The 13893-nt window shown below is 48.1% G+C and overlaps 1 protein-coding gene across 1 annotated transcript in view; it reads right to left on the bottom strand.

The window, feature by feature from the left end:
• Positions 1–12996, bottom strand: part of KIF26B (kinesin family member 26B) — a 442943-nt gene extending 429947 nt beyond the window's left edge. The window contains exons 1-2 of the mRNA XM_046678716.1: positions 12044–12996; positions 10816–11217 (exon numbers count right to left, since the gene is read on the bottom strand). Of these exons, the coding sequence (XP_046534672.1) occupies positions 10816–11217; positions 12044–12106 (465 nt within the window). The 5' untranslated portion in view covers positions 12107–12996. The remainder of the gene's footprint in view (positions 1–10815; positions 11218–12043) is intronic.
• Positions 12997–13893: the final 897 nt, after the last annotated feature.

Here is a 13893-nt window from a genome sequence, read left to right as displayed (position 1 = left end):
GAGACCACATGCTAATTGGTGCTGGAGGCATGACTGTACCTCTGCCTGTCTTCTAAGGACAGTCCTTTTTCACCTAAACATCTGGGAATGTAGACAACCTGATGCCTACCACCCACCCCTTTATTTTCTGTTTCTCTCACCCTCTCTCTTGTCGTTCCTCCTTCTCCTCCCCTCTATCTTATGCCTCTCCTTTCTGTCCTTCTCCACCCTTCCCTCCGCCCCCACCACCATGCTGCCTGGTTTGGTGGAGGACAAGCGATGCTCCAATTCACAGCTATGGGACCACTGGGAAGCCATTCAAGGCCACTTCTGCAGCTGCCATGCTCAGGACCGAGACATCCTTCCACAGAAAGACACAACGGAACCAGGAGGCTGATTATTTTTCTTAAACAACAGCGATTGCTAGTTGTTTGCCTCGACTGTTTATTTTCTGTGTAACCATTTGGTTAGATAGTTCAACAGGTTTTGCTTGTTGGTGGTGGTTTCTAATCAGTTAATAAGTAAGTCTCCTACTGCTGCATGAAGACGCCAGTTCGACAAGCCGGGAAAAGGGAGGCAGGGACTACAACTCTCAGGAAAGCAACCCCTATAAATAGGATGCTAGCCTTTCAGAGGAAAGCGTAGCTGCTCATCACTGCTAATGAAGAGATGGAATTACACCACCGACAAATCTCAAGCTCTATCAACTCCTACGTTATCTTAGGAAAAAATCCTGAATTAGCAATTACAAATCTCAGACGCCACTCAGATTAAAGAATTATTAAAAGTTTATCTTTGTCTCCCTGTGGTGGCAAAGTAGATTTTAACTTATTATTTGCCTTTCATGCTTTAAAAATAAAGACATTCCATGCGTAAGAACCATCAAAGATTTTAAAACCATGCTGAGTAGACAGCTCAAATCTTTTCCAAGAACTTTTCATGATCAGCAACAATATTGAGCTTAAACCCCATTAACTAGAAAAGATGAATAAAAATAGCCCCTCAACTGTCACCTAGTACATAAAACTTAAGATATATTTAGATGTAGTGCTGCTTCTCAAAAGAATTTACTCTGCCCCAGAGCCTCCTGATAGGTTAACCCATATAGCAGCAAAAGAATACTGGCTCTTTCTATATCAGAGTTTACAAGAACCCTCTCTGCCCAGGTCAGCTCCAGCTCTGAGAGCTGAGACATGTGCAGGAAATACTGCTTGCTGGGGGAGGTGTCTTTATTTCTAGACTTCTCCACAGGGTCTGGTCAGAATCGATGTGATAGGATCAGCAAAGTATAACTGCAAAGAAAACTGTCTGAGAAAGATAAAACTGGATTGGAAGGCAGATAAGCCCAAATTCCTGGTGCTGCTTGGATCTGCACATTGCATGCACAGTCACTGGGGGAAGTCAGCTCTCCCACACTCACCAGAGCCGAAACGCCAAATGCCGTGTCTGCAGGCCTCCCTGGAGGGCCTCTGAGAGGGGCAGAGCTTAAAGAAAGGATTTCCATCTGTGACAAAGAATCTCAATCCATATTCATGGCATCTCAACTAAAAGGAGTAGCTATTTTTGTCAACTGAGCCCCCCTAAATTTTCTGTGGAGCCACCCTACAAAAGAATAAATAAGTATGAAATGCTTTATCCACTTGGAGGTGAAGAAATGGGAACAGAGATGAGCTGAATGGCTCCATTTTCTCTGACTGCGGCTTTTCCATTTTGGTGTCAGACCACTGGCGAAAGGAAAAAGAAAGAAAGAGAGAGAGACGGGGGGGGGGAAGGAAGGAAGGAAGAAAGGAAAGAAGGAAGGAGGGAGGAAGGGAGGGAAGGAAGGAAGGAGGGAAGGAAGAAAAAAAAGAAGGAAGGGGCCTTTCATAAAATTCATCTTCCTGTGGAGAGTCATTGGAATAAAAACAGGAAGTGATGGCTGAGTATCATCTCCCAATTTCACTTGATCCTCCCAAGAACCCTGGTGAGGTCCTATCACGGCCCGCATTTTAGAGATGAGAATAACCAGGTTCAGGAAGGCTAAGTGGCTTGCCCAAGGTCTCACACTTAGTGATGGAGCCTGGTTTTGCACTCCTTTATTGACCCCAGATCTTCATTTTTAAGGTCATAAGAGCCTCAGTAAATGGATCTCTCTTAACCCCTTAGTGCCCTCAACAACTCAAATGCTTCCTCAGACGTCCTCACCTCTCCATCCACTCCTGGACCCACTGTCATTGCCTGCCTTTCTCCAGGGCACCAGAGACTCTTCTGACAAAGATCCCCAATGACCTCCTATTTGCTGACTCAGTGGAAGCCTCAGTCCGACCCTTGACCTCTCCGAGGTATCTGACCTTTATCACCCCTACCTGCTGAAGCTCGCTCCTCCATCAGTTTCCATGACACTACTTTCTCCTATTTCCCTCCCCCTTTTCTGGCCTCTCCTGCTCGATTTATCTTCCTGGCTCATCAGGCTCCCTGTCCCTTCAACGTCAGTGGGTCCCAGAGCTCCACACCCAGCTGTCTATTGTCTCACTCTACACATCCTCCCTGGAGAGCTCACGTCACCTGTGGATTCCACCACCTTCTCCACAGTGACATCTCCACGTCTCCAGCTCTAAACCCACTGGAGAGCCCCAACTGGACCCCACTGGAACATTCTACCTCAAGGTCTACAGAGCCCAAACCAACGTTATTATCCACAACCATACTCAAAACTCAGATCCACAGTAACAAACAGTCTCTCTTTGCCTTATTCTCTGTCTCAGTTAATGGCAGCACTGTCTATACACTTGTCCTAGCCAGAAATCTGGGAGAACACCTCATCTTCCTCCTCTCCCTCCCACCCCATATCTCAGCTGCCACCCCTCATAGGTTTCCTATGTACAAGATCTGTCAGGTACAAGCTGCCTCTGGATTCCCACCACTACTGCGTTAGTTCAGATCTGAATCATCCTTCACTCAAGCCACAGAAAGGGGACTCTTGATGTGACTCCATGACACCAGTCTTCCACTCCATCTTCTCTCTCTCTATCAGAGCAGTCTTTCTAAATGAATGTCTGATCCCTTCATCCGCTTCCTGAAAGCCCTTCAATGGCTGCCATGGCCTACAGGGTAATATTCGGACTCTTTAGCCTGCAAGGCCCTTCACTCTCTCCCTGCCAGCCTCCCAGCCTGTCACTGACCCATGCACACACAGTGCTATGGTGACAACGCACCACCGCAGTTCCCCAAGTGTACTGAGCCTGCACAACCTCTTTGTGCCCAATGTGCACACTCTCTCTGCCTGGAATGTCCATCCTTCACCGTAGTCACACGCTGAACTCCTACTCACCCTTCCAAAGCCAGCTTAGCCTCACCTCTCCGTGCCTCCTAGCAGCCTGCACAGCCCGTAGCAGCACTTAATACATTGCACTCTCACTCTTGGGTTCCTTGTCTGCCTCTAATACTAGACTGGGAGTTGCAGGGCAGGAATTCTAGTCTTTTGCATATCTTGGTTAAAATGCGGCACAGTACTGTAGCTGGTATATGAGCCGGAATCAAAAATGCCTACTGGCATATGAATATGAAGGAAAAACAATAAATAAAATATTAGCAAACTGAATCGAGTAGCATATTTAAAAAAAATACATTGTGACTCAGTGGGGTTTATTATGGGAATGCAAGGATCGTTCATTATTAGGAAACCAAAGATAATAATTCAAAATATTAATAGACCTAATGAGAAAAGTCATATGATCATCTCCTTAAATAATGAAAAGACATTTGCCAAAATATAACACCCATTCCTGATTAAAAATACTAAATATAATAGGAATTGATGGATACTTCCTTAAATTTTAAAAATAAATATAGACCTCAGTCCAAAAGCCAACTTCTTAATGTGAAAAACTATACACATGTCCCCATTATCACTACTATTTAACATTGTATTGGAGGCATTAATCAATGTAACAAACAATTAGAAAACCATTAGAGAAATAAAAATAGCAAAGGAAAAGAGTAATGATATCTTTATTTGTAGATGATTAAATTTTTTGAAAACCCAAGAGTACTAATTTTAAAAATGAATGGATACAGTCATAGAACTTAATAAGGTAATGGGATATAAATAAATATATAAATCAAAACTCTTCTTATACATAAATCATTACCAACTAGAAGAGATAATAGAAGTGAAGAGTTCATTTATAATAGCAACAAAAGATATAATATCTAAGAATAAATGTAACAAGAAATGTGCAAAGCCTGTATGAGAAAAACTTTCAAAATTGCTGAAACGTAGACTTGTTCAGATGGAAAGATATTCCATGTTCTTGGGAAAGATTCAACATCATAAAGATGCCAAATATCCCCAAGGTTAATACAGAAATTTAACATGGTTCCAATTAAAAAAAATTTTTCTGGAGTTAGGCAAGTTGATTCTAGAGTTCACATGGGAAAATAGTCAAGAAGAATAACCAGGAAACTCCTAGAAAAGAAATTGGGAGAGAGGGCTAGTCCTACCAAATACTAAAACACACTACAAAGATTCCAAAATTAAAATAGTATGGAATTGGTATATGAAGAGACAGGTAAATAGAACATAAGAGAAGTCCAGAAATGAACCCAAGTACAACCAAAAATTTGGTTTATGATAATAGTGATATCACAAATCACTGGGGGAAACATGGATGTTTTAATAAAGGGTTTGGGGACTACTGGATAGACATTTAGAAAAAGATAAAATTGGTCTATACCTTTCCTTACACCCTAAAATAATCTCCCAATGGAGCAGAGATCTAAACATTAAAAAGAAAACTATATAAATATTCCAAGAAAACCCAGGTGAATTCCTCTAAAACCTGGAAGTGGTAGACACACATCTTTCTAACCATGACTCAAAATCCAATTTTCTTAGATGGGTTCTGGAGCACCCAGAGGCCATAGTAAGCAGGACGATGGATACGAACTGATTTACGATTTTGATAAATATTTCAAAAGTAATTTAGGAATAAAAGTGTAACTCTCAGTCCTTTTGCACCTATACAAATGTATCTTAAGATATTTCTGATGGGCACATACAAGCATGAAATGTCAACGGGAGCCCATTCTAAACAGTGCTTCTTTGCCACAATATGACCATATACGAGATTGAAAAAAAAAAAAAAGTAAAGAAAAGTTGCTTATGATCAGCCTGTAACTCAAGAGAGTGATGAAAAAGAAATTCATTTTGTATTCCTGAAAACCTCCCGTGAACCCTCACAGACACCAGCCAGTTTGCAACCTTTGCCAGGACGAAGCAGAGCGGAAGTCTGCAGCCCGGCTGACGTGGCACTGAAACGCCCAGCGGAGGGACGACTCCTCTCTGAAGGTCAGCACAGGGCCCTCCGCAGGGTTTCTCAGAAAGGGCTGACAACAGAGTCCCAACCCAGGGAATATAAACCTGAGGAAGTTCCTTCTGCCCTTGCATACATTCCAGCCAGGAACACTACTCAGCTCAGAATCTGGGTAACTTCCCATGTTTTTCCCACCACTCCCCATGCCCCACCCCAAAAGTGAACTTGCCACCTGTGAGCCCTGGAAAAACCATCATAACGTTCTCTCTAAGCAGGGGTCTCCCACTCAGGCATTCTCACTAACAGTGACCATCAACAGCTTTTGCAGAGAAGCATCCTTGGATTTCTCTGCTCCTTGCATCTTTACTCATGCTTCCTTTGTGACCTGAACCACATCAATCACCTGGAATTCCACGGTAAAAGAAGACAAATCAGGTTCCTCTTCATTTTGCTATATGAGATTTTATGTATGTATGCATAGATGTATATACGTATGTGTGTGTATGTGTGTGTATCTTAGTACAATGCCTACACATAATAAGGACAATAATTGTTAGCCATTTATAATCATCATCATTTTCACCATCACCGCTACTGTTAGCTGATGAATGTAAGATCTGTGATGCAATGCCAAAGAGCAACTGATGTTGCCTAAATTTTATTGACTTAATCCTTCCAAATGCTGACAAATTACTAGCCTCAGCCATTTAAAAATCACATTTCTAATGCAATAATCCTATCTGCAATGAGAGTGGAAGAAATTACTACAGGCCAGGGATTTTTACAAAGTGAATTAAGTCGCTATAAAAACTGACCATGTTGGTTCACAATTAAAAGTCTGGTAGAATGAAATGCCATTATTCCATAGCTTGCTAAGCCTTAAAGAAGAGATTACTGCTCACATGTCTCTACTGGGAATGTTTTTATAATCCCTAAAATGTCTCAAAAATTTTTAATGATAAATGCTACAGAACTTTTTCATTACTGATATTATCTACTGGCTGATCCTTTATCTAAAACACTTCTGAAATGGGAAAGATTCAAATGAAGCTTTCTGAAAATAGCCATGTGTTCTCAGAAGATTTCAGATAGAATTTCCTCACAATTAGTAAGTATTTAAAATGCACTGTCTGCTTTATCTATTTATAAAGTGTCTTACAGTGGCTTATAGGGAACCTTTTAAATAGAGCTATTTTTTCATATCCCTGTTTTGGAGCTGGGAAAATACAGAAATACACCACACACACACAAATACACGCCCCCTCCCCCAAGTCTAGACTTCCTTGGGGTCTGGATATTTAGAGTCTACGTTTGGTGTTTTACACCCCTGGACACATGCCTTTCATTCTTCTCTGTGATTCCTGGCCATGCTTCTCAGTATGTCTGGCTAATCGTCCTGATATTTCTGGGCCATAAATGGACCTAGGATATATGACTGAGAAAAAAATCTGATAGGAATATAGTTCTGGACCTTTTTTTACATAAGAGAAGATTTTCTTTTATTGATATGGAAATGAACAGATGTCTGATAACTTTCTGCCAACCTGGAACATTTCTGCTTACTCCAGGGAATTCCTTTGGGCTGATGTTTCATTGGGCTTACACTGTCAATTCAAAAGCTCTATCACAGACATGAGAATGATCTAGGATAGCCCCAAAATGGGACACTTGGCTCCTTGGCTCCTATTTCTGGCTTTGTGCCTCAACTGTGTATGAAACAGGAAAGACACTCTTGCCAGTGGATATGAAATGATTTTATATTGACAGACTGGAACACTACAATGGGTAAAAGGACTGTTTTCACTGAAAATCCCAACACTTTACAAATCCATATTCTTTTGTTTTATCTGACCACTTCCATTTACCAGCCCTAGAAAAGAAATCATACAAACCCAATAAGGACTTTTTTACTCACTGAGGTACCAAAAGTTAATCCGAATGTTTTACCATCTGCCACCACGCACTGATCTTTACTCACCCAGGTGAGCTGCTATTGGAAAGGATGGATCCAAAGCATCAATAGGAGTTATGTGAGCTCACAGCTGCCACGTCTTCATTCAGAGTCTGTTTTACTCCTAAATCTGTCTCTTCTTCATCTCTTTCCAGAAGCCTCAAACTCAACGCATAGAAAACCAAACCCATTATCATCCTTCTCTGTGAGCTCCATCCCCATCTGTATCTCCTCCCATTTCCTGTCTCCCTTTACACTATCCCTACTCACCCAGTTACCCAAGCTAGAAACCTCCAAGTCATGTCTCCTTCTGCCGTGAAGCCTTTCTCCAGTGGCCACATGACTACTGAGAGTGCTCAGAACAGGTCATCTTCAGGCCACCAAAGCCACTCTCTAATTCCTGGGACCAGCCAGACACCTCTGCACGGGCTCACCAGCACTTCACCTCCCCTCCTTAACCAACTGTCCTAGCGACAAACTGGGAACATTCACTGGGGCTTGTGACCTACCAGTGGGCATAGTGTGGGAACTCGTGGCAGTATCATATCTGGGAAATGTACTGACAAAACTAGAAACTGAAAGTGGATAATGTTTTGTAAGAAAAACCCTAAATTCTGTAAAACATAAATCTAACAGAATCTTGGCTAATTAATAATCATCAACTCTCACGTCTTCCTCTAAAGAATGGAAGCACTTTTCAAACCTTATCCAAAATAATTTGTATGACATTCTAACAGTCTGAATCATTTTTTTTTCTTAGTATATTAATGGGAAAGCTAAAAATAAAGAGGAAACTGATTTACTCAATGTCACAAAATAAATCAGTGGTGGAGAAAGAACTAAAACCAAATCCATCCTAAAATAATAAGGTTCCTATTCTGCCTTTGACTTTTAAATGCCTCTGTAGGAGACTTTTAACACCACCCAGTAGAATTTAATACTCTATTTAAGGAAATATTCCCCAAATATAGCTAAGCATCTTAAGCGAATTACAAAGATGATTTTTATTAATTGCTCCTCAAAAACATGCCTTTATCTTCCAGACTCTTACTCTCCATGGTGAACTACATGTTGGAGTCACAATGACATCTCTTGTTCCAATGAAACTTAACTCCTTCCATGCCTGAGGGCTACAGAGGTCCACAGTTGGCTCATAATCCAGTTCTGGGAAGAAGAAAAGCCTTGTCTCCGAGTTACATGGGCCTCCAACCATGGTGCAGGAGAGAACACCAGGTTTGTTCGGTTAAAATGTTGCAGACTTTAGAGGTGTAATGGAAATTGTACCTAATCTGAGGGTACCGATGCTTAAAAAAGAAAAAAAAAAAAAAACCTAAAATTATTATTCCCAGAGACAAGCAGAAGATTTGTAGTTAAAATTGAGGCCCCATACCTCATTCCCACCCACGAGGTAATTCAAATCACCCTTGTTTCGGGCTAAGCCTGGCACACACTCCAGTAACAAATGTCATGTTCCACTGTGCTTCGTCTCATGTAAACTCCACGGAACTGAGGCACTGGGTGATATTCCCGTGTGCACGTAAAGTGATCCCAGTGACTGTCCCACGACGCACAGCTCTCCTCGAGACCAGCCTGGATCACTGGGAGGCAGTGCCAAGCACTGCGGTTCAGCAGATGCCATGCTTCTTCTGGAACCATCACTCTCCCCTTATGATCAGTTTCCCAACATCACTATTATCAGGACGTAAATAAAGTCAGCAAATACACTGTGCAGCCTCCTGTAACACTGTGAATGAATTTTCCAGGCTACTTCAACAAAAATAAAAACCTGCTTTGTCATATGACTCCACAAAACGTGATGAATGCCTTTCAGTCTCAACATTTGTTTCTTCTTCCTTTCTTCCCTTTCCTTCCCTTCCTTCCCTTTCTCCATTTTTATGAAAACGGTATATTTTGATTTACCTTAGCACACAAGGAGCACTCAAACAGCAACACAAAGCAGCTATTGTAAGAAAGCGTCCTCAAGAATGTTCTAGAATAATTTGGTAGGCTGCAACTTATTAGGATTGCCAAATATCACGTGTTATATCCTTAAGAACCAAAGTTCTTCTAAATTTATCAGAGGCTCCTGTGTGATTATGCAATTTCACAGAACCCCACACTCTTCCACTGTACCACTCACCACAAATGGGAGTAAACAACGAATTGTGCATTTTGTGGTCAATGTCTGTATCCTCCATTAGAATATAAGCTCCATGTGGACAAGGACTGTATGCACTTATTTCATTACTGTGCCTCACACAGTGCCTTGAATGTGATAGGAAATCAAAGAATATTGATAAATGACCAACACAGCAAATAAATTTGAGTGAAGAAATTGTTAAATCAGAGCATAGAGCACGCAAGAGTGGTGTGAGCTTCTAGAGTCCCAGAAACTGATTCTTGGGGTGTCCTAACCCATTTAGTATCAAACCACAGAAATGGCATACTGACAACAATCCACGAGTCAACTATTCTTAAGATAAATTCTGGATTCATAAAACCAATTCTCTTGGTGGTACTTTTCCACATTTACAATTTTACAACATCTGTGGGTATTTGTTTACTTTAACCCTTGCCTATGAAAACATCAATGTGCGTGTATTTGGAGAAGCAGGGGGGCAACCAGATGTAGTTATTCCTAAACTCCACTACTCAAAATCACAATATTTCAGTTCGAAAGTCACAGGAATATAAATCAGAAAATGCCATTGAACAAAGAGTGTTGGAAATCTCCACAGCAATTTACTCTGTTTTCTCGGTGTTTCTCTCCAACCACTGATAAAAATTCTCAAGTGGAAGAGTAAATATTATCATTTGATAGTACTTGGACCCAGTGGTGCAGATACAATCGCACTGTGTTGTTACCCTCTGGGGCTCCGCGCACACCAACGCGCAGCGTTGCTATGGAGGAAGCGCCGTGCTCGCGGCTGGAGCAGGCCAGGAGGTAGCCGCGCTCCGAGGAGCTCTCCGCCCCTTAATCTTCCTCAGACACTCGGAAAGTTAGGGGGGAAATGCTGGCTTTCCAATATGTGTGTTTCTGTTTCCGTAATCCTGGGAAGGAAGGACCACAAATAGGTAATGGGAAAGGCCGACTCCTACATTATCAGGTTGCTTTTACTACTCACACCGACGTTTTTGGAAAGGGTAGGAGTGGGGAGAAAAACCTGAAGAGCGGCCAGCAGTCCGGGCGGGCGGCAGAAAGGACAGAATCCCAGGAGCTGGCGTCAGTGCGTTCGCCCGCCTGCCGCACGGCCAAGGTTAGCGGCCGCGCGGAAAGAGGGTCTGGGGGACCGCAGCGCCGCGCGGGGCCAGGGGATGGGCGGGCGCGCGCACAGGCAGCGCAGACAGAGAACTTTAAGGAGAGGAGAGCTGCAGGACAAATGGCTTGGGCCATCCCCAGGGGACAGGGAGACCTGAAGCCGCGGGCGCACCGTGCCCGCTCTGCGCCCCAGGCGGCTTGGCGAGGGAGACGCGCGGGGTGGCCCCCTGGCCCGGGGTGGCCGAGCCGTGCCAGCGCCCCCCAGGGTGTGGAGCAGTCCCCAGCGCCGCCAGGGCCCCGCAGCCCTCCCTCCCAGCCCGCGGCGCGCTCACCTTGCCGGGGAAGGGCCCCGGGAGCAGCAGCTTCAGAGCCTGCCTCTTCAGCTCCACCAGGCGGGCGTTGCAGTTCTCGCACCAGACGCCGCGGTCCGAGCCGGGGGAGGAGCCGCCGCCGCTCCCGGAGCCCGGGGAGCCGGTGCCGAAGCCCGGCGAGCCGCCCAGGGAGCCCGGCGAGCTGGTGCCGATGCCCGGGGAGGCGGGACCCGGGGAGCCCGTGAAGGAGCTCGGGGACGAGGTGCCCGAGCCGGGGGACGGGGTCCCCGATGAGCCCAGCGCCGAGCCCGCGCCCTCGGGGGTGGGCCGGCTCCCGGCACGCGACTCCTCGTAGGCTTTCCGGTACCAGCTCTCGGGGGAGAAGGGCGCAGCCGGCTTGGTGGGCGAGCAGACTTCATTCACCTGCGGGGGGGACACGCCGCTGTCAGGGGCCTCACGGCGGCGGGCTCCCGCGCCCCGGAGCCGCGCCGGGCTGGGGGCGCCCTCCCGCCCGCCTTCCCGGGGACCTGCGCGCCACCGGGAGCGCGTTCGGGACCGCTCTGAGCACTCCGGCCAAATCTGCCTCCATCTGTCTCGTTAATTGTCCTTAAGTGAGTCCCCACTGGCCGGGTGCCCCCCCGCGCCGGGTCCGTAGCGCGGGCGGACGGCTCCTCCGGTCAGGCGGAGAGGGCTCGCTCAGGGGGGTTCAACGGTTTCTGCAGGGGGAACCCACAGACTCAGCGCCCTGCGCTTTTGAAACGGCACCCATGCCAGCCAGAGCCCAGGTTCAGGATCCTGGAAGATGCTCTTGGGGGGCGGGGGGGTTGGAGCGGCTGTGACTTTTGGATTTTTATTCGTTCGGGTTACAGCCCTCCGGATCCGGAAGGTAAATGAAAGGCTCTCCCGCCCCAGGGAAATGATCCCGAGGAACAGCCGAGAATTCCTGGGAAACCCTCCCATTCGGCTTAATTCTGCCTAGAAGTGCAGGAATGCTGCAAAAGTTAGGGGTGCGGGGAAGGGACGGAATGAGAGGACTGAAGCATTCCGAGGGCCCGGCGAGTGTGCGGCGTCCTCGCGGGCAGACCCGCCTCTGCGCGCGCACGCCCGCCCGGCCGCCCGGCGGAGGCGCCTCTGCAGCGGGAGGAGAGCTCGGAGCCGCCCTGCCAGGGCGCACGGTACCCGGAGAGGGGTGACCCCAGCCGAGATGGCTGTGGTAACGCGTCTCCGCATTGTACCCGTCACAACTTACCCCGTATTTCTTGCCCCTGGTGGAGACCGCCAGCCTCTCTTTATTCCCAGCTACCGAATTCATGGTGGCTTTTGCAAAGGAGAGTGTAAATGTTCCACCAATGCTACATCCAAAAGGTGCTCCAACCCAGAAGGTCCGCCGCTTATAGGGGGCTGTCTCTTGGCCCTCAAGTCAAGGTTTCTTAATGTGGGGTGGGGGGAGAATAAAAGCAAATGGACCCCAGAAGTAATAGCACCAATTTGCAGAAAGGGTTGGAGAGGCTGATTTATTCTTCTCTTCAAATAATGCTTTCCCTCGTCCTCTTCTGCCTCCTCCAGCCACACGTTCTCTTCTCACGGCCACATCCAGATAACTGGCGTTTTCCTCAGCAAGTCAGTCCGTTTTCCTCCACGAGGGAAGAGAGGAATACAATCGGGGCGCCCGGCAGCTGCAGAGAAGGTGGGCGAGCCCTCGCCTCGCCTCCGCCGGCGATCGGGCTGTGGGAACTTGTCTCCTTCACGGAGCTGGGTAACTGAGTTCAAAGAAATTCTCCCAAAATATAAAGATCCAGACTGGGGAGGAGCCTCGGCGTGTCGCGGAGCCAATATCCGCCGGTCCGTCTTGCCTGTCAGATGTGCGAGGGCAGCGCGAGGGGCGGCTCGGGGCGCCGGGAGCCGGCCGCGGTCAGGGCGCGCGTGTGCGCCCGGGCGCAGCGCGGAGCCTCGGGGAGAGCGGCCCCGCCGCCCGGGAGCCCGCCGCCTGGCTGCCGCCGCGCCGGCCGGGCTCCATTTTATGTTGCGGCGCTCCTGCCTGACATTGAGAGGCCGAGCGCCGGGGGAGGGGATCGTAAATCTCGCTCCTTGCGAGGAAGTTCCTGGTGAGTGGCCCGTGTCCAGGGCTCTAATGAAACACCAGTGCGCGCGCCTGGAGCCGAGGGGCAGCGCCGAGCGAGCGGGGCTGGACAGAAACGCTGCGCCCGAGCCTCCCCCGCCCCCAAGTTCTTTCTCTTCCTGGCAAGGCTTGCAGGTCTGCCTTTGAAACGCCGTATAAAAGGATTGAGTCACAAACAAGTCCACAAACATGCCGGGTCCTCCCCCCGCCCTTTGTTCTCCTAGACCTGCCCTGCAAACCTTTTCTGGAATTGCCCTACCAACCCCCAGCCGGCCGGGGGCCCCCCCTCCCAACCACAGCCCGAGCACTGGGGGCTTTCCCCCCACACCCGCCCAAGCCCCAGTCTGCGAGGTGCCTGCCGCCCAGGGCTGGGACAGGTGACCCTGGGGGTCCAGCGGGCCGCCGCTGGGCTGGGGAAACTGAGGGATTGCACACGCGAGAGCGGACGGCGCGGGCCTGGATGGGGGGGTGTGTGCGAGCTGGCTTTGGCCTCGCCCTGTCCGGGTCAGCCCCCTCAGCACCCCTCCTTCCTTTTCTTCCCTCGCTGGGGACCCGCGGAGTCCCGGGAGCACCCAGTCATCGCCCCTCTCCGATCCCCCCTCCCGCCCCCGGCGCAGCGCCCAAGAGCGCAGGAAGCCGGCATATGCCAGGCTCCACACGTGGCTGCTCCGGGGTGTCATTTTTCATTTCCCAGGAGGACATTTCTTCTGGTGAGCCGGCAGGTCTGTTTTGTTGTGACCTTTAATTAACACCCCACGAGACGCCTCTCGAAGGACCGGCCCTGTGCGGGGATCACGTGAGGTGTAATGGCATCTCCGCTCCCGGGAGAGACCCAGCCTGGGGGTAGGCGAAGGCGCGAAGGACGTCTGGGGCTTTCCAGTCGCTAGATTCCTTCTCAGATATGGAAGGGGCAGGAAGACAATATTCTCGGGTGCTGGAACCCTGGGGCGTCGCCCTACCCACCCTGCCTTCCTCAGGGA

Source organism: Equus quagga, chromosome 12 (genome assembly GCF_021613505.1).
Source record: "Equus quagga isolate Etosha38 chromosome 12, UCLA_HA_Equagga_1.0, whole genome shotgun sequence".
NCBI classification, from domain to species: domain Eukaryota; kingdom Metazoa; phylum Chordata; class Mammalia; order Perissodactyla; family Equidae; genus Equus; species Equus quagga.
This window is presented reverse-complemented; position numbering and strand designations above follow the sequence as displayed.